We start from the raw sequence: 27,567 nt of genomic DNA on the forward strand, positions 1-27,567 counted from the left end.
CTTTTGTCACCTGAAAAATACTAGAAATATGAGAGCAATATGAATGGAACCTCACCAGTCCTTCAGTATTCATGAAGGATGAAAAAAAAAAAATAACGTATGCACTCTGGATAAGAGCGTCTGCTAAATGACTAAAATGTAGGGAAAATCAGCAGTAGAGAGGCTATTCATTTGGCAAACATTGTCCAAAGTGGGCTACCTTTGTCTTCTCTCCTTCGCCTGCACTGATCTGAAAAAACTGGATAGATGAAAGCAGGTCTACTAGACTAGAGGACAAGATTACTTTTTTGTTAGTAACATCAGCTCAGTACCCCCAACAACAACCATGAAAAATTATGATAAACTCAAACGTTGTATCAGAAAATCTGTTTTTATCAATCACGATGACATAACTGTTCACATAACATGGTGATATGACCAGAAACAGATTAATATAATATATACAAATCAAAATATGAACTAGATGCTAGTCATGTTTGCTTTTATGCAGGATTACCCTTTTAAGTAAATTGCTGATGACAATACACTGGGTAATAGAACTTGAAATCCATTAAAAACATTTCAATGTTTTCTCGCAGCAATTACAGAGCTAGGCAGAAGCATGCACTGAGTACTGTGCAGAAAAGGTGAGTGTACCACAACCTTGAGATTGTTGTTTATGTCAGTAATGTACTGTATAAAGGAAACAGCTAACAATAAAGCTATTTTGTTTGTTTCACAGTTGAAATAGGTAGATACATATTCTATTCTATTTGTAGTGAAAGACCTACAAAAATGGTTTCAAATCATTCAGTTGATCATAAGCTGTTTTTAAAACACAAAATATAAAACAATGCTTATAAAGGAAATACAGAAGAACAAAACCCTTTGGGAATATTCCAAATATGTTTCAAATAAGTTTAATGTGGGTGCCTCAGCCACAAATAGCACATATAAATGGATGATAAACTAACAAAATCAAATAAATACAATCGTTTTTTTAAATCAGTCATTACATCTAGATTCCTTCTGTCGTAATGTGGCAGTATACTCTCCCCTTTGCACACTGCCACAATGACGTAAAATATAAAAGTAAGTACAGCAATAGAATAATATTTTTTTTTTTTTTTTTTAAGGCAGTCATGGTAGCTCAGTAGATAGTAAATACTTGCAAGCTGTCTCTTGATGTTTTGTTCCACTGTTCCATTATGGCCAAAGTTCTGTTCAGATGTGATGACACCCAAAACTGTTGCATGGTCCAGGTCAGAATATGATGTCATGTCACCAAGAATCCAAACTGGGTTTACTGTGTATCCAATCACAAACCACTGCAAAGGAGAGAGACAGACATGTTATGTGTGTAAATATTGTAATATTTGTAGACAGTAGCTCTATGTTTTGCTGCACAGTGTTTTGTCTGGTAAATGCACAATGAGAAAATGGCCATGTTAAGGGTTGTTCAGAATGCATTCTAATGTCATGTACAGTGCATTCGGAAAGTATTCAGACCCCTTCCCTTTTTCCACATTTTGTTATGTTACAGCCTTATTAAAAAAAAAAAAAAAAAACTCTACAATCTACACACAATACCCCGTAATGACAAAGCGAAAAGGTTTTTAGAAATTTTTGCAAATGTATTAAAAATAAAAAACAGGAATACCTTATTTAGATAAGTATTCAGACCCTTTGCTATGAGACTCGAAATTGAGCTCAGGTGCATCCTGTTTCCATTGATCATCCTTGAGGAATTGTGTCGAGGCACAGATCTGGGGAAGGGTACCCAAAACTTTCTGCAGCATTGAAGGTCCCCAAGAACACAGTGGCCTCCATCATTCTTAAATGGAAGAAGTTTGGAACCACCAAGACTCTTCCTAGAGCTGGCCGCCCAGCCAAACTGATCAATCGGGGGAGAAGAGCCTTGGTCAGGGAGGTGACCAAGAACCCGAGGGTCACTCTGACAGAGCTCTAGAGTTCCTCTGTGGAGATGGGAGAACCTTCCAGATGGACAACGATCTCTACAGCACTCCACCAATCAGGCCTTTTGGTAGCCACTCCTCAGTAAAAGGTAGGACCGCTCAGGACCTCAGACTGGAGCGAAGGTTTACCTACCAACAGGACAACGACCCTAAGCACACAGCCAAGACAACGCAGGAGTGGCTTCGGCACAAGTCTCTAAATGTCCATGAGTGGCCCAGCCAGAGCCCGGACTTGAACCCGATCGAACATCTCTGGAGAGACCTGAAAATAGCTGTGCAGCGATGCTCTCCATCCAACCTGACAGAGCTTGAGAGGATCTGCAGAGAAGAATGGGAGAAACTCCCCAAATACAGGTGTGCCAAACATTTACATTACATTTTAGTCATTTAGCAGACGCTCTTATCCAGAGCGACTTACAGTTAGTGCATACATTATTATTTTTCATACCCCCTGTGGGAATCGAACCCACAACCCTGGCGTTGCAAACGCCATGCTCTATCAACTGAGCTACATCCCTGCCGGCCATTCCCTCCCCTACCCTGGACGACGCTGGTCCAATTGCACGCCGCCCCATGGGTCTCCCGGTCGCGGCCGGCTACGACAGAGCCTGGATTCGAACCAGGATCTCTAGTGGCACAGCTAGCACTGCGATGCAGTGCCTTAGACCACTGCGTCATACCCAAGAAGACTCAAGGCTGTAATCACTGCCAATGGTTCTTCAACAAAGTACTCAGTAAAGGGTCTGAATACTTATGTAAATGTGATATTTCATTATTTTTTTTTATACATTTGCAAAAATGTCTAAACTTGTTTTTGCTTTGTCATTATGGGGTGTTGTGTGTAGATTGATGAGGGGGAAAAACTATTTAATCAATTTTAGAATAAGGCTGTAACGTAAAATATTTTGGAAAAAGTCAAGGGGTCTGAATACTTTCAGAATGCACTGTATCTTTGCTAAATATGTTAACTTGAACCCATTTGCAGTCCACATTGTTCTAAGTAATTTTATGGCTTCAATAGCATTCACACAGATGTAGGCGCTAGGCCTACTGTAAATTGCATTATGGCTGAGCATGGACATGCCAAACATTGTCAATAAGCAAGATTTTATTAATGATTGATAAAGCCTAAAAAGAGAATGAATAATACTTTCCGAATGCACTGTAGGTCTCTACTGAGTTTTTACAGGGACAACACATGTTTTGGCTCCTGAGGACATAACTTGCCCTCCACTGTAATGCGATTTATGCAGGGGTAGGTGATATCGGCTAATTTTAGCTTCTTTAGGTGTCTTGTTGGCATACAAGTTCAAGGAGGCTGAAGGAGAGGTTGTTGCAAGGAATAACAAGTGGACTATTGTTTAGATAAACAGCAAAACCTAGTTTTCTCATCTCTAGTACAGTGGTTCCCAACCTTTTTTTAAACTGTGGCACACCTTCATGGGATAAAATATCCTCCGGCACACCTTCAATTTCCCTATTAATTTATTTAGTGGTAATGACCTCCATCTCATCTGATCCATACTGCAAATCATCTATTTCCTGTGACAAACATTTTTTATAGATTAAATAGGGTTTATTTGAACTATTTTTATAGTTCCTTACACATGATGATTAATTTGTGAGTACCCCTTTAATTAAGAGTCTATTGACGCGCCCGTGCGTCAATCTAAGTACCAGCATCTGTGGAGGAAGGTGGTGGAGCTACAATAGTGTTTGTCAGACCATTAGGCATTAATCCATGGATTTCACATGACTGGGAATACAGATATGCATATGTTGGTCACAGATACCTTAAAAAAAAAAAGTAGGGGCATGGATCAGAAAACCAGTCAGTATCTGGTGTGACCACCATTTGTCTCATGCAGCACAAAAAATCTCCTTCGCATAGAGTTGATTAGTCTATTGATTGTGGCCTGTGGAATGTTGTCCCACTCCTCTTCAATAGCTGTGCGAAGTTGCTGGATATTGGCGGGAACTGGAACGTGCTGTCATACATGTCGATCCAGAGCATCCCAAACATGCTCAATGGGTGACATGTCTGGTGAGTATGCAGGCCATGGAAGAACTGGGACATTTCCAGCTTCCAGTAATTGTGTACAGATCCTTGCGACATGAGGCAGTGCATTATCATGCTGAAACATGAGGTGATGACGGCAGATGAATGGCAGAACAATGGGCCTCAGGATCTAGTCACGGTTTCTCTGTGCATTCAAATGGCCATCGATAAGATGCAATTGTGTTCGTCGTCCATAGCTTATACCTGCCCATACCACAACCCCACCGCCACCATGGGGCACTCTGTTCACAACGTTGACATCAGCAAAAAGCTTGCTCACACGACGCCATACACGCTGTCTGCCATCTGCCCGGTACAGTTGAAACCGTGATTAATCCGTGAAGAGCACACTACTCCAGCGTGCCAGTGGCCATCGAAGGTGAGCATTTGCCCACTGAAGTCGGTTAGGACACCGAACTGCAGTCAGGTCAAGACCCTGGTGAGGATCACCAGCTCGCAGATGAGCTTCCCTGAGACAGTTTATGACAGTTTGTGCAGAAATTCTTCGGTTGTGCAAACCCACGATCCCGCATGTGAAGAAGCCGGATGTGGAGGTCCTGGGCTGGTGTGGTTAAACATCGTCTGCGGTTGTGAGGCCGTTTGGACATACTGCCAAATTCTCTAAAACGACGTTGGAAGCGGCTTATGGTAGAGAAATGAACATTAAATTATCTGGCAACAGCTCTGGTGGACATTCCTGCAGTCAGCATGCCAATTGCATGCTCCCTCAAAACTTATATATATAATAAATATAAACGCAACATGTAAAGTGTTGGTCCCATGTTTCATGAGTTGAAATAAAAGAGAATTTGGCAGTACGTAACCACACCAACCCACGACCTCCACATCCGGCTTCTTCACCTGCGGGATTGTCTGAGACCAGCCACCCGGACAGCTGATGAAACTGTGGGTTTGCACAACTGAAGAATTTCTGCACAAACTGATCCACGCCTTTACTTAAAAAAAAAAAGGTATCTGTGATGAACAGATGCATGTCTGTAATCCCAGTCATGTGAAATCCATAGATTAGGGCCTAATGAATTTATTTAAATTGACTGATTTCCTTATATTAACTGTAACTCAGTAGAATTCCCTGAAATTGTTGAATGTTGTGTTTATATTTTTGATCAGTGTATATCTAAGCGGCATTGGTGCTCCCAAGTCAAAATTCCATGTGCATTCAACAGGTCTCGTTTATAAGTGATTGTTCCAAAAAATTATCAAGATTAGGAAAAGTTTTGCGGCACACCTGAGAGTTCCTCAAGGCGCACCAGTGTGCCGCAGCACATCGGTTGAAAACCACTAATCTAGTGTTCTCTTCTCTCTTTCATAATGGTTTAAAAAAATATATACACTACCAGTCAAAAGTTTGGACACACCTACTCATTCAAGGGTTTTTCTTTATCTTTACTCTTTTTTACAATGTAGAATAATAGTGAAGACATCAAAACTATGAAATAATACATATGGAATCATGTAGTAACCCAAAAAGTGTTAAACAAATCAAATAGCCACCCTTTGCCTTGATGACAGCTTTGCACACTCTTGGAATTCTCTCAACCAGCTTCATGAGGTAGTCACCTGGAATGCATTTCAATTAACAGGTGTGCCTTCTTAAAAGTTAATTTGTGGAATTTATTTCCTTCTTAATGTGTTTCAGCCAATCAGTTGTGTTGTGACAAGGTAAGGGGGGTATACAGAAGGTAGCCCTATTTGGTAAAAGACCAAGTCCATATTATGGCAAGAACAGCTCAAATAAGCAAAGAGAAACGATAGTCCATCATTACTTTAAGACATGAAGGTCGGTCAATACGGAACATTTCAAGAACTTTTAAAGTTTCTTCAAGTGCAGTCGCAAAAACCATGAAGCAGTATGATGAAACTGGCTCTCATGAGGACCCCCACAAGAATGGAAGACCCAGAGTTACCTCTGCTGCAGATGATAAGTTCAATAGAGTTACCAGCCTCAGAAATTGCAGCCCAAATAAATGCTTTGCAGAGTTCAAGTAACAGACACATCTCAACATCAACTGTTCAGAGGGGACTGTGTGAATCAGGTCTTCATGGTCGAATTGCTGCAAAGAAACCACTACTAAAGGACACCAATAAGAAGAAGAGACCTGCTTGGGCCAAGAAACATGAGCAATGGACATTAGACCAGTGGAAATGTGTCCTTTGGTCTGGAATCCAAATGTGAGATTTTTGGTTCCAACTGCCGTGTCTTTGTGAGACGTGGTGTGGGTAAACTGATAATCTATGCATGTGTATTTCCCACCATAAAGCATGGAGGAGGAGGTGTTATGGTGTGGGGGTGCTTTGCTGGTGACACTGTCTGTGATTTATTTAGAATTCAAGGCACACTTAACCAGCATGGCTACCACAGCATTCTGCAGCGATACGCCATCCCATCTGGTTTGGGCTTAGTGGGACTATCATTTGTTTTTCAACAGGACAATGACCCAACACACCTCCAGGCTGGGTAAGGGCTATTTTACCAAGAAGGAGCGTGATGGAGTGCTGCATCAGATGACCTGGCCTCCTCAATCCCCCGACCTCAACCCAATTGAGATGGTTTGCGATGAGTCGGACGGCAGAGTGAAGGAAAAGCAGCCAACAAGTGCTCAGCATATGTGGGAACTTCTTCAAGACTGTTGGAAAAGCATTCCAGGTGAAGCTGGTTGAGAGAATGCCAAGGGTATGCAAAGCTGTCATCAAGGCAAATGGTGGCTATTTGAAGAATCTCAAATATAAAATACAATTTGATTTGTTTAACACTTTTTTGGTTGCTACATGAATCCATATGTGTTATTTCATAGTTTTGATGTCTCTTCACTATTATTCTACAATGTAGAAAATAGTAAAATAAAGAAAAACCCTTGAATGAGTAGGTGTGTCCAAACTTTTGACTGGTACTGTATATACACTGCTCAAAAAAATAAAGGGAACACTTAAACACCACATCCTAAATCTGAATGAATGAAATAATCTTATTAAATACTTTTTTCTTTACATAGTTGAATGTGCTGACAACAAAATCACACAAAAATTATCAATGGAAATCAAATTTATCAACCCATTGAGGTCTGGATTTGGAGTCACCCTCAAAATTAAAGTGGAAAACGACACTACAGGCTGATCCAACTTTGATGTAATGTCCTTAAAACAAGTCAAAATGAGGCTCAGTAGTGTGTGTGGCCTCCACGTGCCTGTATGACCTCCATACAACGCCTGGGCATGCTCCTGATGAGGTGGCGGATGGTCTCCTGAGGGATCTCCTCCCAGACCTGGACTAAAGCATCCGCCAACTCCTGGACAATCTGTGGTGCAACGTGGCGTTGGTGGATGGAGCGAGACATGATGTCCCAGATGTGCTCAATTGGATTCAGGTCTGGGGACGGGCGGGCCAGTCCATAGCATCAATGCCTTCCTCTTGCAGGAACTGCTGACACACTCCAGCCACATGAGGTCTAGCATTGTCTTGCATTAGGAGGAACCCAGGGCCAACCGCACCAGCATATGGTCTCACAAGGGGTCTGAGGATCTCATCTTGGTACCTAATGGCAGTCAGGCTACCTCTGGCGAGCACATGGAGGGCTGTGCGGCCCCCCAAAGAAATGCCACCCCACACCATGACTGACCCACCGCCAAACCGGTCATGCTGGAGGATGTTGCACAACTGTAAGCACAACCCCCACCTGTGGACGTCGGGCCCTCATACCACCCTCATGGAGTCTGTTTCTGACCGTTTGAGCAGACACATGCACATTTTCAGTTTCCAAGATGGCGTACTAGTGCAGTCCTGTTTTTGTCGTGTGTCTGTAAATACCCTGTTTTTTTGTATTTTTCGTATTTTTCGTACATATTTTCCTATCAGACTTTTCATCCTCCTACAAAATATACTTTCCTGCAACCCGCCTCACTCAACGTGGAACGGATTCTATTATTGACTTATCTTTTATCTAGAATCTCCAGTTGAAACTAGCTAGCCAGCTAACTAGCTACTTGCTATTAGCCACAGTTGCTATTTCACCCAGAATCATTGGATTTTCTGCCGGAATAATTTAATCACTGGACATTAATCACCGGATCGCAACTAGCTAGCCGCAACCGAATGGATGTTGCTGTTTGGCTAATCACCACTGCCCCCGATGCAAGCACCAGTTAGCCTCGAGCTAGCCTAGAGTCAGGCTCATATCCTGGCTATCTACCTCTAGGTCTACCGGACGGGAGTAGCCAGCTAACTAGCTACTTGCTACCGTTAGCGGTTTTTCACCATTGTCCGTGGCCTGCACCACCTACCAGCCAGCTCTAGTCCGGACTATTATTTGGCCAGTCTGCACAGCGCGTTATCGACCCAGAACATATCAGTTTTTCTGCCGGAATCACTGAATCACTGGACCTTTAACTCCGGATTCATCGCTACCAGCTAGCTGCTACAAAATGGACGTTGAGGTCTGGCTAATCATCCTGAGCTAGGCCCATCTCCCATCTCCCGGCTATCTACCTCTCTGTCAACCGGACGGGACCACCTAGTGTTGACACGGAGCCCCGCCGATCCAACACGACTGGTTTGCCGACGAAATAGTCTGATGTGGTTTCAACAGGCTTCCCGTTGCGACGACCACGAAGATCCATCTGCCAGCCCCGGCCCACTAGCACACGCAAACTACAACTGTGCTCCCTGCTAGCTGTACTGAAGCACCAATTTGAACTGCTCTCGGACTCACATATTGCTGTTCACTGGACCTTATGATCACTCAGCTGCACAGCTGATGCCTGCTGGACTGTTCCTTTACACGGTACCCTGTCCTGTTTATTCTGTTTAGTCTTAGCCCAAACGTTATCGCTATTTCCAGTTGTGTCTTAGCTCTCTCTAATAACACCTGTGAGTGCTTTATGCCTCTCTCCCATGTCAATTATGCCTTGCCTATTGCTGTTTGGGTTAGTTCTTATTATACAATTTAACTGTAGAACCCCTAGTCCCTCTCAAACTGCCTCATATAGTTTCTTTGTTCCACCCCCCATACACGCCGAGACCGGCTCAATCGATGCCTCCAATGACGCTATCTCTTTCATTGTTACCCAACGCTTAGGGTTACCTGAACTGTACTCATATCCTTCCATATCCTTTTCTGTACATAATGCCCTGAATCTTTTCTACAACGCCCGGAGAACTGCCCCCTTTATTCTATGTACCCAACGCACTAGAAGACCAGTTCTTAAAGCCTTTAGTCGTATCCTTATTCTAGTCCTCCTCTGTTCCTCTGGTGATGTAGAGGCTAACCCAGGCCCTGCAGCCCCCAGTATCACTCCTACTCCCCAGGAGCTATCATTTGTTGACTTCTGTAACCGTAAAAGTCTTGGTTTTCTGCACATAAATATCAGAAGCCTCCTTCCTAAGTTTGAGTTATTCACTGCGTTAGCACACTCCGCCAACCCTGATGTTCTAGCAGTGTCTGAATCCTGGTTTAGGAAGGCCACCAAAAATTCTGAAATGTCCATCCCCAACTATAACATTTTCTGTTTAGATAGAACTGCCAAAGGGGGTGGAGTTGCAATCTACTGTAGAGATAGCCTGCAGAGCTCCATCATACTATCCAGGTCTGTGCCCAAACAGTTTGAGCTTCTACTTCTAAAAATCCACCTTTCCAAAAATAAATCTCTCACTGTTGCCGCTTGCTACAGACCCCCCTCAGCCCCCAGCTGTGCCCTGGACACCATATGTGAATTGATTGCCCCCCATCTATCCTCAGAGTTCGTACTGCTTGGTGACCCTAAATTGGGATATGCTTAACACCCCGGCCATCCTACAATCTAAACTAGATGCCCTCAATCTCACACAAATTATCAACGAACCTACCAGGTTCAACCCTAAATCCGTAAACATGGGTACCCTCATAGATATCATCCTGACTAACTTACCCTCTAAATACACCTCCGCTGTCTTCAACCAGGATCTCAGCGATCACTGCCTTATTGCCTGCGTCCGTAACGGGTCCGCGGTCAAACGACCACCCCTCATCACTGTCAAACGCTCCCAAAAACACTTCAGCGAGCAGGCCTTCCTAATTGACCTGGCCCAGGTATCCTGGATGGATATAGATTTCATTCCGTCAGTAGAGGATGCCTGGTTGTTCTTTAAAGTAATTTCCTCTCAATCTTAAATAGACATGCCCCATTCAAAAATACAGAACTAAGAACAGATATAGCCCCTGGTTCTCCTCAGACTTGACTGCCCTTGACCAGCACAAAAACATCCTGTGGCGTACTGCATTAGCATCAAATAGCCCCCGCGATATGCAACTTTTCAGGGAAGTTAGGAACCAATATACACAAGCAGTTAGGAAAGCAAAGGCTAACTTTTTCAAACAGAAATTTGCATCCTGTAGCACTAACTCCAAAAAGTTTTGGGACACTGTAAAGTCCATGGAAAATAAGAGCACTTCCTCCCAGCTGCCCACTGCACTGAGGCTAGGAAACACTATCACCACCGATAAATCTACAATAATCGAGAATTTCAACAAGCATTTTGCTACGGCTGGCCATGCTTTCCACCTGGCTACCACTACCCCGGCCACCAGCTCTGCACCCTCCGCTGCAACTTGCCCATGCCCCCACCGCTTCTCCTTCACACAAATCCAGACAGCTGATGTTCTAAAAGAGCTGCAAAATCTGGACCCCTACAAATCATCTGGGCTAGACAATCTGGACCCTTTCTTTCTAAAACTAGCCGCCGAAATTGTCGCAACCCCTATTACTAGCCTGTTCAACCTCTCTTTCGTAACGTCTGAGATCCCCAGAGATTGGAAAGCTGCCGCGGTCATCCCCCTCTTCAAAGGGGGTGACACTCTAGATCCAAACTGTTACAGACCCATATCCATCCTGCCCTGCCTTTCAAAAGTTTTTGAAAGCCAAGTCAACAAACAGATCACCGACCATTTCGAATCCCACCGTACCTTCTCCGCTATGCAATCCGGTTTCCGAGCTGGTCATGGGTGCACTTCAGCCACGCTCAAGGTCCTAAACGATATTATAACCGCGATCGATAAGAGACAGTACTGTGCAGCCGTTTTCATTGACCTGGCCAAGGCTTTCGACTCTGTCAACCACCGCATTCTTATTGGCAGACTAAATAGCCTTGGTTTCTCAAATGACTGCCTCGCCTGGTTCACCAACTACTTCTCAGATAGAGTTCAATGTGTCAAATCGGAGGGCCTGTTGTCTGGACCTATGGCAGTCTCTATGGGGGTGCCACAGGGTTCAATTCTTGGGACGACTCTTTTCTCTGTGTATATCAATGACGTCGCTCTTGCTGCTGGTGACTCTCAGATCCACCTCTACGCAGACGACACCATTTTGTATACATCTGGCCCTTCATTGGACACTGTGTTAACAAACCTCCAAACGAGCTTCAATTCCATACAACACTCCTTCAGTAGCCTCCAACTGCTCTTAAACACTAGTAAAACTAAATGCATGCTCTTCAACCGACGCTGCTTGCACCCGCCCACCCGACTAGAATCACTACTCTCGACGGGTCTGACCTAGAGTATGTGGACAACTACAAATACCTAGGTGTCTGGTTAGACTGTAAACTCTCCTTCCAGACTCACATTAAGAATCTCCAATCCAAAGTTAAATCTAGAATCGGTTTCCTATTTCGCAACAAAGCCTCCTTCACTCATGCTGCCAAACATGCCCTCGTAAAACTGACTATCCTACCGATCCTTGACTTCGGCGATGTCATTTACAAAATAGCCTCCAACACTCTACTCAGCAAATTGGATGTAGTCTATCACAGTGCCATCCGTTTTGTCTCCAAAGCCCCATATAATACCCACCACTGTGACCTGTACGCTCTTGTTGGCTGGTCCTCACTACATATTCGTCGCCAAACCCACTGGCTCCAGGCCATCTATAAATCACTGCTAGGCAAATCCCCACCTTATCTTAGCTCATTGGTCACCATAGCAACACCCACCCGTAGTCTGCGCTCCAGCGGGTATATCTCACTGGTCATCCCCAAAGCCAACACCTCCTTTGGCCGCAATTCCTTCCAGTTCTCTGCTGCCAATGACTGGAACAAATTGCAAAAATCTCTGAAGCTGGAGACACTTATCTCCCTCACTAACTTTAAGCATCAGTTGTCAGAGCACCTTACCGATCACTGCACCTGTACACAGCCCATCTGAAATTAGCCCGCCCAACTACCTCATCCCTATATTGTTATCTATTTTGCTCATTTGTACCCCAGTATCTCTATTTGCACATCATCTCTTGCACATCTATCATTCCAGTGTTAATACTAATTGTAATTTTTTGCACTATAGCCTATTTTATTGCCTACCTCCATAACTTGCTAAATTTGCACACTGTATATTTTATGTATTTCTGTTGTATTTTTTGACTTTGTTTTGTTTTACCCCATATGTAACTCTGTGTTTGTTTTTATCGCACTGCTATGCTTTATCTTGGCCAGGTCGCAGTTGTAAATGAGAACTTGTTCTCAACTGGTTTACCTGGTTAAATAAAGGTGAAAAAAAAAAGAAAAAAAAAAAAATTGTGGCCTGCTGGAGGTCATTTTGCAGGGCTCTGGCAGTGCTCCGCCTGCTCCTCCTTGCACAAAGGCGGAGGTAGCGGTCCTGCTGCTGGGTTGTTGCCCTCCTACGGCCTCCTCCACGTCTCCTGATGTACTGGCCTGTCTGCTGGTAGCGCCTCCATGCTCTGGACACTACGCTGACAGACACAGCAAACCTTCTTTCCACAGCTCGCATTGATGTGCCATCCTGGATGAGCTGCACTACCTGTGCCACTTGTGTGGGTTGTAGACTCCGTCTCATGCTACCACTAGAGTGAAAGCACCGCCAGCATTCAAAAGTGACCAAAACATCAGCCAGGAAGCATAGGAACTGAGAAGTGGTCTGTGGTCACCACCTGCAGAACCACTTCTTTATTGGGGGTGTCTTGCTAATTGCCTATAATTTCCACCTGTTGTCTATTCCATTTACACAACAGCATGTGAAATGTATTGTCAATCAGTGTTGCTTCCTAAGTGGACAGTTTGATTTCACAGAAGTGTGATTGACTTGGAGTTACATTGTGTTGTTTTAGTGTTCCCTTTATTTTTTTGAGCAGTGTATATATTTTTAGGCCTGGGACTTTTAGGAATGTAATCCACCATGATGGGGGATCCATCTGTTACTCTGTTTTTATGTGGGGGGTTTGCCAGCAGCAGAGTGAAGGTCTGAGAGAGACTACCACCTGCTAACAGCTCCCTCCCTCTGGAATGTGGACTGTGGATTAGTGACTACCCACCAGACGGACAGGAGGACGAGTTGTCCCTTAATCAAACTATCTAAACAATTTCCAAACCCACGTTTTTTTACACGGGAAAAACAATGTGCTAAACATTGGACTTAGTCGTAGACAAAAAAGTGTGTAGGTGAAAGAGTAAGGGATAATCTAAGACAACTTCATCTCAGACAACTGTATGCTAGAGTACAGACCTATCCCTGTTGCTATTCACTCTTACCAGGTCGCAATCGTGTCACTAGCAGCCCTTCTTCTCTTTCTTGCCGTTGTCTCTCCTCTTCCTCCTCCTCCTCCTCTTCCTCCTCATTCTCACTGTTGCAGTGCCCCTCCCTGGTCCTGCCCCCTGCAGCCTCTGCCTCCCTCCCAGCAGCACTGGCCCGTAGGGCTACCAGCCGATGGTGGATGGCCACGTAGAGGCGAGCCACATCCCTGGCGCCGGCCTGGATGAGGAACACCCGGACGGCTTGAGTCTCCACGTCGGTGGCCGTCACCTGGAGGTTCCGGCGGGCCGGGCGACGCAGGTGTGTGTGTGGCCAGAGCTTGGTGTTGAGGATAACCTTGAGACTGCCCTGGTGCCTCATCACTGTTCAGATGGCGACATGTGTGAGAGATATATGAGATATACTGAGGATGAGAAACAGAAAGCTGTGCTAATGTTAGTCAGATTGATGGAAATAGTAATCTCCTTCATGGTAAACTCACCTATCCTGGACTGCAGTCCTCCTTTGGTCCCTGATGCTAGATCATTGAGTCGCAGGACTCCTCTCCCTCGCTCAGTCCATGACTGTGTTCCTTTTTCCAGGACAAACAGTCTGCAGGTTAGCTAAAATAAAAACAGAAAGCACGCTTTAAAAAGGTATTTAAAAAGGTACACCACTATCTCTAGCAATATCAGAAGGCACAGACCTATTGGATCCTATTTCAACCTAATGGTCGCATTCCTCGTTATGAACTGTGCCGTCAGGCACCAGATTGGTATAACCTAATGATGTGGTTAGCTGATACGTAAAATACCTATCCAGGCACTGTAAGATCTGGCATGCGTCAGCAACGCCTGGGCAGAGGAACGTGCCCTATAGGTCCTCACCTGGACCACATTGCTCTCCTTCTCCTCCCCAGTGAACAGCTGAACCTGCCTGAGCACACACTGCCTCCCACAGGACGCTGTGTAAGCTGCAGCAGACTCCCTCAGACTGCTCCACACAGCACCTATCAGCAAACACAGACAGCACTTCAGCTGCAGTTCTGAAAGGCATCCACTAAGAGGCAGTCAATTACTAATAGAACAGAGGTGCACAGCTCTAGTCCTCTATGGTGGTGTTTACACAGGTGGCCCAATTCTAATCTTTTTCCACTAATTGGTCTTTTGACCAATCAGATCAGCTCTTTTCCCAATAATTGGGCAAAATATCAGAATTGGGCTGCCTGTGTAAACGCAGCCTAGGACCACAGTCTTGGTGGATCAGCAGACACTGTGGCCATTGAGGTACTGGTTCTTGAGGACCAGAGTTGTGTACTCATGTAAATACACTATGACGAACTTAATGATTTACCTTTATGACTTGACTCAGAGGTGGAAGACTCAGGATCAGAGCTGCAATCAGAATCTTCACTGCTGGATGATTTCTGTGGTCTCTATATGAGGGCGAGAAAGTGAGAGCATTTCTGTAAATATAACGTGTTTGGTAACACATTTAAAGTCATACAAGTGTGATGACATCATATATTTCATAGTCATCCTATGCAAATTGCTACTGTATAAGTACACTATATATACAAAAGTGTGTGGACACCCCTTCAAATGAGTGGATTCGGCTAGTTCAGCCACACCCGTTGCTGACAGGTGTATAAAATCGAGCACACAGCCATGAAATCTCCATAGACAAACATTGGCAGTAAAAATAATTGACTTACTGAAGAGCTCAGTGACTTTCAACGTGGTACCATCATAGGATGCCACCTTTCCAACAAGTCAGTTCGTCAAATTTCTGCCCTGCTAGAGCTACCCCAGTCAACGGTAAGTGATGTTATTGTGAAGTGGAAATGTCTAGGAGGAACAACGGCTCAGCCGCGAAGTAGTAGGCCACACAAGTTTACAGAACGGGACCGCCGAGTGCTGAAGCACGTAGCACGTAAAAATCGTCTGTCCTCGGTTGCAACACTCACTACCGAGTTCCAAACTGCCTCTGGAAGCAACGTCAGCACAAGAACTGTTCGCCGGGAGCTTCATGAAATGGGTTTCCATGGCCGAGCAGCCGCACACAAGCCTAATATCACCATGCGCAATGCCAAGCGTCGGTTGGAGTGGTGTAAAGCTTGCCGTCATTGGACTCTGGATCAGTGGAAACGCGTTCTCTGGAGTGATGAATCACGCTTCACCATCTGGCAGTCCGACCGATGAATCTGGGTTTGGCGAATGCCAGGAGAACACTACCTGCCCCAATGCATAGTGCCAACTGTAAAGTTTGGTGGAGGAGGAATAATGGTCTGGGGCTGTTTTTCATAGTTCGGGCTAGGCCCCTTAGTTCCAGTGAAGGGAAATCTTAACGCTACAGCCTACAATGACATTCTAGACAATTCTGTGCTTCCAACTTTATGGCAACAGTTTGGGGAAGGCCCTTTCCTGTTTCAGCATGACAATGCCCCCGTGCACAAAGCGAGGTCCATACAGAATTGGTTTGTCGAGATCGTTGTGGAGGAACTTGACTGGCCTGCACAGAGCCCTGAACTCAACCCCATCGAACATTTTTGGGATGAATTGGAACGCCGACTGCGAGCCAGGCCTAATCACCCAACATCAGTGCCCGACCTCACTAATGCTCTTGTGGCTGAATGGAAGCAAGTCCCCACAGCAATGTTCCAACATCTAGTGGAAAGCCTTCCCAGAAGAGTGGAGGCTGTTATAGCAGCAAAGGGGGGACCAACTCCATATTAATGATCATGATTTTGGAATTAGATGTTTGACTAGCAGGTGTCCACATACTTTTGGTCATGTAGTGTATGTCGGTGTGCTTTACTGAAAGTATCCTGAACTCACCAAGACTCTTTCGCTCATGTTTTCCCCAAACACAAACTGGACCCTGTCTGAGGTGGTACCGTCTGCCTTTGATCTGTGGAGGGTGAACCAGAGGTCAGCAGAGAGGTCAGCAGGTTCAGAATCACTGCTGGGAACTAAACCCCTAGACCCCACATAGCTCTGACAGAGGAAACACAACACAACTCTGTCAGGGTCTCTGGGTTAAAGCAAGGCTGTCCAGTCCTGGGTCTGGACTGGAAGTTAACCTGTAACCCTAACCCCCTGGTTGAACTAATCCATGCCTTGACCTGGAGTGGGTAGCCCTCAATTAGAATGTCAACTGTCAAATATACTGTTTAAAGTGGCTGGGAGGCTTTAAAACAGAAATATTGCACAGACTTGACCTGACCAGATACCCTGCATCCTTACTGTTACATTAAACCAGGTCCTCTGCATACCTGTGAACTTGAGGGGGTTTCTTCTGATGTAATACACCAACAGTGGAGGAGCGGTCAGTTGTGATGCTGCAGCCATCATCTGAAGGATCATGGCTCACCTGTGGAAGTGGGACAAAAAAACAATGCAAATTATTATTTTACAGTCCTATTACATTCCTGAAATTACATTGGATTGGTACTTCCTTGAGTCAAAGAATTCAACACAATGCTTGTGTAAATAGAAAATAAGATACATTTTACAGACAAAACCTATTATATAATTGAGTGTGTTGATCTGGCAAGTTCGGGAGTAGAGAGAAAGCTAATTAAGCATTGACAGACTTTAACAAAAAAAACATTGCACAATAATTTCCAATAGAAAGAACTGATTCAAACCGGTTTTGGGGTTTGGGTTTATAAACTGTTAGTGAGTGAATATGTTTCTCTGAGAAAAGCATGTGGGTCCCTCAGGCAATGACACAACCCCAACTGAGAAGTATTTTATTATTGAAATACTTTTAAGGTCTGAGAGAGTTCACTCTCTTTTTGACACAACCCCAACTGAGAAGTATTTTATTATTGAAATACTTTTAAGGTCTGAGAGAGTTCACTCTCTTTTAATTTTTTACCTGAGAGAGTTTTCTCATTTCACTCTGTGTGAGGGGGTGAAGAGAGTTGTAGAATACCTCAGATAGGTGTGGCTGTGAGGAGATGTTCCAGGGCTGAGGGGCGAGGAGACGTGCAGGCTGAAGGAATGACCTTCTGACCCTGTTCAGAGGTGTAACTACACAGAAGATGAGAGGAATAGAAAAGGAGGGGTATAAAGAGACTTTAATCCATTTCTGTCCTTCAAAGTCAGTCTTACGATCAGGTATGGAAAAAAAAATACACTATGTAGAATAGAGATTAAGTGTGGTTTATTAGTTATTTAGATAATTAGAGATATTTTAGCACATCAAAAGGTAAACATAAGACCAGAGAATGGATATTTACCTGTGTTTGGGGAATTGTTGGTCCGGTTGCACAGATTTGAGGGCATGAAGACATTTGATCTTGAGACTAGGAGAGAGGGGAGTGGAGATCCATCAGAAGAGTTCACACAGACAGACATATCATATATGGTTAAAGTTAAAACACGCTCCCCACATTTATGTCAAAGTCACCGCCAGACTTAGCACATGACAACATTCAACATGCTTGGCCAACAATGAGCAGTGAGGGTACCACGTTGCCAATGGTGGGTCATGGTGGTGATTTGTGATGAGCAGGTGAGGGCTGCAGTGACAGAGTGAAACTGAAACGGATCAGGGGAAAGAGATACTAGGGGCTGCAGTGAAGTGGCTGCTGGGAATCTACACTCTAGAAAAAATAGTTCCAAAAGGGTTGTTCGGCTGTCCCCATAGGATAACCCTTTTTGGTTCCAGGTAGAACCCTTTTGTGTTCCATATAGAACCCTCTGTAGAAAGGGTTCTACATGGAACCCAAAATGGTTCTACCTACAACCAAAAAGGGCTCTTCAAAGGGTTCTTCTATGGGGACAGACGAAGAACCCTTTACAGGGATGGTGTGACTGGAATGTATGGACCTAGAGGAAATACTGGCAGTGAATATAGACAGGAAACCTTTTCAGAGAGTTTGATCATGATGCATAGCCGCGGGAAGTAGGGGTGCTGAGGGTGTTGCAGCACCCCCTGAAAAATCATTATTATTATTTATTAATTTTTCTCACAAAAGTAGTGCACTGGGCCTTTACTAGTCCTGTATTAGCCGACCGATATAGCCGTCTGTAGCGCCAAATATTCTTCCCGCGGCTATGTCATGGTGCACTGCTTCAGTTCATTTAAAAGATATGGAGATACTGTATTTTATTCCAGTAAGATCCCAGTTTTATTAAGGCTACAATCATATGCAGGCGAGTCAAGGAATCAAGCAACGAGACTCAGTTGCTACTTATTTGCGTGGGCGCTGTATGGCCTAGGGGACAGCTTAGAAAGGATAGATGAAAGGATAGAGATAATAGAGGACAGTAGAGAGATGACAGGTCTTGACAGGTCTTGTCTACTGTGCGGTTGTTTACCTGGAGGCGGTTGGGGAAAAGAGTGGGAATTTGTTCGTACTCGTCTACTGCCGTCACAGGAGCCTGTCAGAGACACAGAGAAATAAGAGAAATCATGTTAACCAGCAGCATTGTGTATATACTGTAGGTGAAATGTCAGTAGAGATTGTACAAATAAATCACCCTTACCAAAGGAGAGTAACACTGAGGAACAGGGATTATAATTCAACCCTCAAAGGTTTATGTCTGGTGGTAATAATACCATAATACGTATGTACATATTTTTTATAGAGTAGGCAGACAATTTCTGCAAATTGATATTTCTGAACACTCACCTTTCCTCATTCTGCTGTTAGGATTAGGGTAGGTGAAAGATCGGACTCGTTTGTTTGCACTGATTCCCACAACTATTGGAGAACAAGCCAAGTACACATAAATATATTACTGCCAATGCAATAGAAAGTAACAGAGATTCAGAGAGTAATCATCCAGCAAAATGTTTGCTTGTTATGACATGCAGCATATATAATGCTTACCTGATCCCTCCTCCCATCTCTCTGCTCTCCTCTGTAGAAATAAATTACAGAAAGAAAGTTCAGAAATGCAAACTAATGATACATATTCTTCCATTACATGTTTCTGAATGTATCCTATTTATTAGCAACTGCTTTTTAATAATGCATGTGCATCATCTGTCAACATGTTACCCTTCAGGATATGATTCAGATTACCTTCATGGATGGGGTGAAAGACTTCTGAAAGACGAACACCGGTGGGGCAAGCACAGTTTTCTCTGTGAAAAGACAGATTATAGCACAGTTAGAGAATTCTCCTTGTTGAAATTTCATACAGCGACTGATTCATTATCCAATCTTAGCTAAACCATACAGTAACTGAGTTTAAAAGCATTTACTTAAATGTATTTAAATTAAAATAGGAAAACACTTTTCTTAATGTTGTCACTGAAACCACAAAGACGTAACCAGGGAAATGGCTGAGACTGTGAGCTGTCGGTACACACTGTTCTGCCAAGACTCTAAAATGCAAAGCTAGGAAACTCAACAGTAGCACTGTTCTGAATTTAAGAGTAATTTACCCACCACATTTATTATTCCTCAATTAACCCTCAAAACACACAGTCAGTTAAACAAGGACCCAAAGTGTGGTGAGATCTCTAGGCTCGCCAACAGTTCTGACTGGAGATGTCCATCGTCATCCCACCCCAATGTGTTATTCTAATCAATGGAGGCTTTGACATCCAAGGCCTCTTATGTAACCACGCAGCCTGACAATGGGCCCTAGACACTGGGGACAAGCCCACCGTAGCAGGGGTGAATGATGGGATAGCAGTGGAGGTGTGAGCCAGCTAGGCACCAGACACCAAGGCTTGGCCCTGGGTCAAACTGACTGAGACTGGTCCAGACCTGTATGGAGGCTATAAATACACAGGGACTCTGTCACTGATCTGACCTCATACTATCAACTCTGCTTAGAGTCAATTAGTAATGTATTTTGGTGTGTTAATTCACATGTTGAGATTTGCCAGTGTTGTGTCAGTGACTGTTCACTCTGGGCACGGAGAAAGATGGCATTCACACTTCACAGTCAGTGACAGATGATCACTTGGAATTCACCCAAGTCTACAGTGTGAGCAGCCTGTTCTAATGACGATTGACTGTTCAGATGCAACATATTAATACGTTGTCCTATATAATGATGATTAACATCAAAACGGGTTTGCTTCTTGCATTTATGCGGTTCTTCAGCTTTCCTGGAATGCTAAAAAGTACATTAATGGGTCAATGGAGGCTATTTCTACCACAAGCCACAGTAATCCTGTCTGTGACCTCCTGGGGAAATCAGAGCAAACACTACTTACTAACTCTAGAGTCCAACTATGAGGGCATACAATCGCATGATCTACAGTAGACAAACAGCAGCGCACAACAAATGGAATGGTAATTAGTTTACACAACACTCCAACAGTCAAGAGGTGCCAGAGACAAGTGCCTATTCCACTGAATGTAACAGCATAGAAGGGTGGTCATCAGTGCATAAGGTAGAGTGTTTTTGCTGAGTGTCAATAGGAGCACTGTGTATCCTCCCTGACACATACTGTAGGTTATGATGTATGTGCACGCCATCGCTGCTGTGGAAAAATACTTATTCACAGGTCAGGTACCGTATCACAGGTCAGGTACCGTATCACAGGTCAGGTACCGTATCACAGGTCAGGTACCGTATCACAGGTCAGGTACCGTATCACAGGTCAGGTACCGTATCACAGGTCAGGTACCGTACTACACACAGTTGAGTTTGGTCACCCCAGACAACGCGAATATACAGCAACAATTAAACCCATTGCATCTTCCCTATCTCAACTCTTCTTTCCCGAATCTCTCCTAACCTTTCCTCCTCTTCTCTCCTTCTCTCTCCTCTTCCACGCAGACAGTGTCTCAGTTACCATAGGTCTGAGTGTCCAGAGGTCAGACAGCCCCGGACCTCGGCTGAGGGCCATATGTAACAGACGTCATGAGAAAATCCTGACATAATGCACACTGTCTGGCTAGCGCCAGAGAGCAGGCATGTCAACTCTTTATGACAGCCGCTCATTTTCCACATCACGGATTACAAGTGTCATTAAATAAGTGAGAGAGGAGAGTATTAAATAAACACTAATAAAACTGCCAGTGTTTCATGAACAGACATGCTTGCCAATTTAAGGACTGAAAAAGAAATTAAGCTAGCTTCATTTGAGCTTAAAAGAGCATGCCTTGGAATATTGCTGACAAGGTCTGTCTATACATTAATAACATTACTTCATCAGTTTTTACGTTTTCTTTTTCTCGAAGAGAAAAAACCCTAACATGCTTGTCTCTGGTAGAAAAAGCTGAGGAGCACTGCAAACTAAGGCAAGACCCAATCACTCAGAGACGAGCACCATACAATGGTGATCTATGAAGATTGACATCAATAGAGATGCACATGCCCTGTCCGTGCTCATTGCAGGAGTGCATCATACATCTTTCCTGAGGCCTCTCATTCTATTGCAGACTTTATAAGGAAGGAACAACTAACTAGTCTTTATTGTATAAAGACCTCAACAGAGCCTTTCAGCAGCCGGTGCAAAAACAACAGTAGGCCTACTCTAAAAGTGAATCATGTCGTTTTTCCATGGTAATACTTTCATTTGTTTGGAATCTATTTTCTGTCCAGATTTGGAATAAAATACTATTGTTTAATGTTCCCTAGTTTCAGGTTTTGGAAGGCACAGAGGAGAGATTGAAGTGTTTGTTAAAGTATGTTTTGTTCTCTCTGTCCTCTGCTAGGGGTAACTTAATGGGCCTATGAAGAGGCACTGAGCTTCTCTTCTGGCAGAACACCACTGCCAGCAGTGGCAGGGCTCCACAAACCGCTGCCCGGAGAAAGAGACGCAGAGGAGAGTCCATTAAACACACACACGCATGCACGCACAGTTTCTCAAATTTCCTTGTCTCTGTTAGGAGCAGGAGTGGGAAGGGGAGGGGGCAATCCCCCTAAAAGCTGCCTCAAACTAGGCTACTCTGGTCTCAATCAGAATGTCACTCCGGGGCGGGGTTAAAGGGGCAGAGGGCCAGGAAAAACAATCACTCCGCAGTGTCACAAGCAGCAGCTGCCCACACATCACTCACATTGGGGAACAATGCTTTACTCCAAGACCCCACCAAGCACCCGTCCCCTTCATAACTCTATCTTGCCTCCCCCTGTCTTCCCCCTAATAGAGCGTACCCACTGTCACATGTTACGAAGACAGCCTCTATTCACAAACATGCTGGCTGCGGGCCCAAGTGGGGTTTCAGTGGTTACAGTAACTGTTCTCAGATCGTCCAAACGAGAACAACACAACAATAGTTCAATCTAGCACTACATCTGGGCTTCATTTGGGGAGCTGGGGTAACATAAGGACAAAACAACTTGAAAGACCACAAACAGAACACATGGCCAGCATACAGTTGCATCACAGCCTTATGGTCAGGCAGATGGCTACAGACATGTATATAAAGCAGTCAGACAAAAACAGCATTATTCTTCTAATACAAGAATGTGAGTTCTGGATTCAGAAACTCAACAAAACAATATTTACAGTGTGAATTTCAGCCACTAGCCTGAACTAATAAATGTCACCCACCAATGCAATACACCATGGGTATTTAACTCTAACCCTGCTGGTTTTCTGTTCTACCTGATACTTAATTGGACCCACCTGGTGTCCCAAGTCTTAAATCAGTCTGTGATTAGAGGGGAATAATGAAAAAAAGCAGAACTGGCTTCGATGTCAAGAGTTGAGTTTGAGGGCAATACACATTAATAGTTTTTGCACACAAACACTCCACACATGTCAGTTAAATTCAGCTCTGTGGGACAGAATGACCATTAACTTCTAATTAACTATGTGACTATTCCTGAACCAACTCAGTTGCCTTGTGGTTAGAGTGTCCGCCCTGAGATTGGAAAAGTTTGATCCCCGGCCGAGTTGTACGAAAGACTGTAAAAATGGGACCCGATGTGTCTCTGCTCGGCACTCAGCATTAAGGAGATAGATAGGGGGTAAGGCCCTGCGATAGAGTAGTGTCCTGTCCAGGGGGTGTACTTGTACCAAGGCCACTTACTTTTTCTGATAAAAGAGAGGTCTTTCCTAATGTGTAGAGGGACCTCACACTGTATGAACACAGATACCATTTTAGGAAAACGTTTGGGGCCTCGTTCTGTAGAACAGGAAATGCTGCAAGGAAAACCATAACTCTGCTGGTGCCCCAGATTCCAGCCAAGGACCCCCTACAAAGGGTCTAACATACACACACATACACACACAAACACAAACACACCCATGGAGCTCCCCCTGGATGCTCTCTTACTCCTGAGCCCATATGCCAGACTGGACCTCTAACAGGCTATTATAAGGGGCGCTTCACCGCCATAGGAATGTAGGGCTACTCACAACAACCTCCAACTATGGGAACGGGCATATCTAACTCACTGAGGCCTCAGTCACAGCCTCATGAATCACTTGTCATATCTCTGTTAGCTCTGCAGCTCTGGACGAAAACAGACTTTTACTGCAAAACTAGGAGAAAATAAGATCTTACCGGATTGAATGTCCGAAGAGCATTTTATTTTCCTGGGAATATCAGGAATTATTTGTAATTTATTGATGGGTTATTGTGCTAATCTTTAATAATTTGGTTACCTCGATGGCCTCTTAACTGGACCTAAACACTTATCTCAGCCTGCTTATTATTATTATTATCTCCCCTACAGCAACAGCTGGGCTAAACATGGTTACCATTGAAAGCACCGGTAACGACACATCATTTCTGAACTTATTGAGAGATATACAGCCAAATCACTCTAGTTAAGGCACCTGTGAAACCATTGAAATCCAGAACTTCAGGTCAACTCCTCTGCTTCTCTTGTAGATGTTTTTTTTTTTCTCCACCTAGCAATAAAATAATCTAGTATGTTTCGTCACTTCAGTCTGAAACATGAACAGACGTGTGATTGAAAATCTAAAAGGGGACGGTGGGTGCCTATAACACTATAGGAAGGAGGGGGACTGGAGTTTGTGTATGGAGGAGGGAGGGGGGATATCTCAGGGTTCACGCTGGAACATGAGAAAGAGCCTAGTCATTGGGCATGACCAGAGCTAGCTAGTTTGGTAGCTTGGTGGAGGAAACTGGAATTAGCTAGCCTGATCTGGTCCTCGTTTTCATTAGTGGATTCTGTAACCTCAAGTGGGGGGTAAATAATAACCACTCCTCCTGAGATGAGATCTGATCAGGTCTTACACATACAGTACTTCTCCAATGCACTCACTTCATTCCTGATTCCTGACACATCTCACTGTGTTACACCATGGTGACACTGAGCTGCAGATGACAACCCTGCAGCCATAGAATGTCAACTCATCCCTATAGGTTAGACATGGATGTGCAAAAGGTCCCAGGCTTGGTTCAAAAGCAAGATGTACCAAGATCCAAGCTATAACTGTATTATAATTCAGTTCATTTACTGAACCATACGTTCATCCTGCTGCATCGTTTTCCAGAAAATCAGCATGCCATGTGTTCCTCCTTCCAGCTAGAGAGGGAGATGTAACTGGGCTGCTCTAAAACAAACTTCCTTGCTCCATAGTTGTGTGGAAGCTATATCATATCTACTCAGCGATATCATATCTACTCATCCCCTCCATGTTTTACAGGCCCGAGATAAGAACCTGACCAGAGCCCACAGAAACTGTGTCCATGCTTGTGTGCATGTGTGCTCTATGAAGTTAAATAAGATAAGAACGCTAGAGATATTGCATCAGGATACAGTGTTCATTATGAGTGTAGATGAAATATTGATGTCACTACTGCAAGAGCAAAGAGGAGCAATGATATGTCCATGTGCTACAGTAAACAATTGTGTATTTTCCCCAAATTATTTTCTGTGAATGAGTTTCATGTTTGCAGTAGGGCCTACTAAGAGCTTGTCACATTGAGAGTGAATATCTGGGGAATATCAATAATGTGTGGCATTATGGTAATAAAAAACATAATCTCTAAATATAAAAACAAAACCTTGATTATATTAAGGTATACAAATCTATTCATATTATTATCTAGCAGTCAAGATCTGTTGAAGTCACTTTAAAAAAAAGTGAGACGCAATGACAACCATACCCTTTAACTCCTCAGATCCGTCCTGCGTGCATCCTCCATCCCCGGAGTGCTGCCACGGAGAGGTGTTCCCCATCAGCGGTCTGGCGGTGACAGCTCCTCGCGCTCCACACATACGGTCCGCGGGCTCCATCGTACAGGGAGGCTTTGTATGGAAGTCCGAGACAGGCATCATTGAGTAATACCCTGAAATATCTTCGTTCGGGGAAAGATTCCCTCTCATTCTTCGGATCTGAAGCTGTGATAAACTATCGTAGTAAAATAAACACAACCTCATGAAAAGAAAGAAGAATCCAGATAAAGGTGGTGATTTGCTCCTTTGCTGTCAAAAGCTTGATACTCCTGATTTGTTGATTTTCGCACTCTCCAGTCAGCTGTCTGTCGCGTAGCCTTTGCTGTGTGTGTGAATGAACAGTCATATCCCGTGTTTACTACCGAGCGTGGCTCCTGTCTGCTTGTAAAATGTGGGCGTGGTGAGGCTTGAGTGATTTAGCCAGGACACAGTCAGTTTGTAGCGCTAAATGCACTCTTTTCTTATGCCATTGAAAACATTTCCCAAAAAGACAAATAAATGCTATTCTGAGCTATCCTACAGATTTACCCGCTATAGCCTAGACTATGTAACCTATTTAGTAGGTAATACATCATAAAGAAACATAGATTCTGCCATGATGGGTCCTACATGAGAGTAATCTGCCCAGACACAGAAATTGGATGTCTCTACCATGCTCACGATTAGAAATAGGTGTAAATGAACCTTTGACAACAAATGCTTCAATTTGTCAGTGTGGAAATTTCAATGGTTGTGTGTTAGAACAAACAGTGATGAACATTGGCATGATGCTCTGTCTGTTATTGCCTTATCATCCCCACTGGAATGGAATTTATGGAACTTTGCCCAAAGATCACCCGAATCCAAGTAGGTCACACAGGTCTGGCCTACTGTACTTGAGTTACATGCAGCTCCATAAACTTTTGAATGGCAGTTGAGCTACTTCTCAACTGTTTCTGTACAATGCCTTATTGTGGCTTGGGCTTTTGCAAAATGCTTAACCTGACCTTTGAGTTCTACTCATGAGAGACAACTTGGGAAATGTCCAGAGTGCTGCTTGTATTCCATTGTTGTTGGATTCTTGCCCCAAATCATGAGGGAGAAACAGGATATTAATCTATGTTCTGTGTAGCCTTTGCTTAATGAGAGCCAATAGTGGCAACTTCACCCTGTGCTACAATGTCATTCCCACTCTTCCCAAGTTCCATAGTAGCTGCACTACTTATTATAGTATATGCATAATAACACATATTAACACAATAAAGATTTCTGTCTTCCCCTTGATCCTAACTTGGTCTTGTCTGTTCAGTGTGTAGTTTACCCGACGAGCTCCTGAGTGGCGCAGTGGTCTAAGGCACTGCATCGCAGTGCTAACTGTGCCACTAGAGATCCTGGTTCGAATCCAGGCTCTGTCGCAGCCGGCCGCGACCGGGAGACTCATGGGCGGTGCACAATTGGCCTAGCGTTGTCCAGGGTAGGGGAGGGAATGGCCGGCAGGGATGTAGCTCAGTTGGTAGAGCATGGCGTTTGCAACGCCAGGGTTGTGGGTTCGATTCCCATGGGGGGCCAGTATAATTTTTTAAAATAAAAAATGTATTCACTAACTGTAAGTCGCTCTGGATAAGAGCGTCTGCTAAATGACTAAAATGTAAATGATAGGAATGGTAAATGTGGCCCAGTGCCCATAGCTATTAATAACCTGTAGTGGAGTGGGCCGCTTGAGCTCTATCATTAAGAATAGGTTTCTAAATTGCCAGCTAAATAAATCAAAGTTTGTTTATTAGGCTTCTTTTACAAGTTGTCCCAAGACAGCCAAGGATTTCTGTGATATCAGGAGACGTTTTAAAATGCCAAGCAGCATTAGAACACACAGTACCATGCTGGTGCCTGCCTGGTTGTCATGTGAAATCCCCCAGCTGGTGATTGTGATTCATTGACTATACAGGGACAGGCTCTGAGTGAAGGGTGCAGGACTGGAATGG

At 44.1% G+C, this 27,567-nt stretch overlaps 1 protein-coding gene across 2 annotated transcripts; it reads right to left on the minus strand.

Moving 5' to 3' along the window:
* Positions 1-357: 357 nt before the first annotated feature.
* Positions 358-26,849, minus strand: LOC121573857 (ran-binding protein 3). 2 transcript variants are annotated; one of them, XM_041886202.2, is made up of 14 exons: positions 25,537-26,849; positions 19,567-19,628; positions 19,372-19,402; positions 19,171-19,242; positions 18,857-18,919; positions 17,773-17,838; positions 17,409-17,563; positions 16,801-16,898; positions 16,364-16,436; positions 14,880-14,961; positions 14,414-14,535; positions 14,029-14,149; positions 13,547-13,909; positions 358-1,307 (listed from the first exon to the last, which is right to left on the minus strand). In XM_041886202.2, exons 1-14 carry the CDS (start codon positions 25,808-25,810, stop codon positions 1,261-1,263), a joined length of 1,629 nt encoding a protein of 542 aa, XP_041742136.1. In that variant the 5' UTR covers positions 25,811-26,849; the 3' UTR covers positions 358-1,260. The 2 variants fall into 2 exon arrangements, with proteins under 2 accessions (XP_041742136.1, XP_041742137.1); XM_041886203.2 differs by having other exon boundaries at positions 17,466-17,563; positions 25,537-26,848.
* Between the last annotated feature and the right edge of the window lie 718 nt (positions 26,850-27,567).

This window comes from Coregonus clupeaformis, chromosome 9 (assembly GCF_020615455.1).
Source record: "Coregonus clupeaformis isolate EN_2021a chromosome 9, ASM2061545v1, whole genome shotgun sequence".
NCBI lineage: Eukaryota > Metazoa > Chordata > Actinopteri > Salmoniformes > Salmonidae > Coregonus > Coregonus clupeaformis.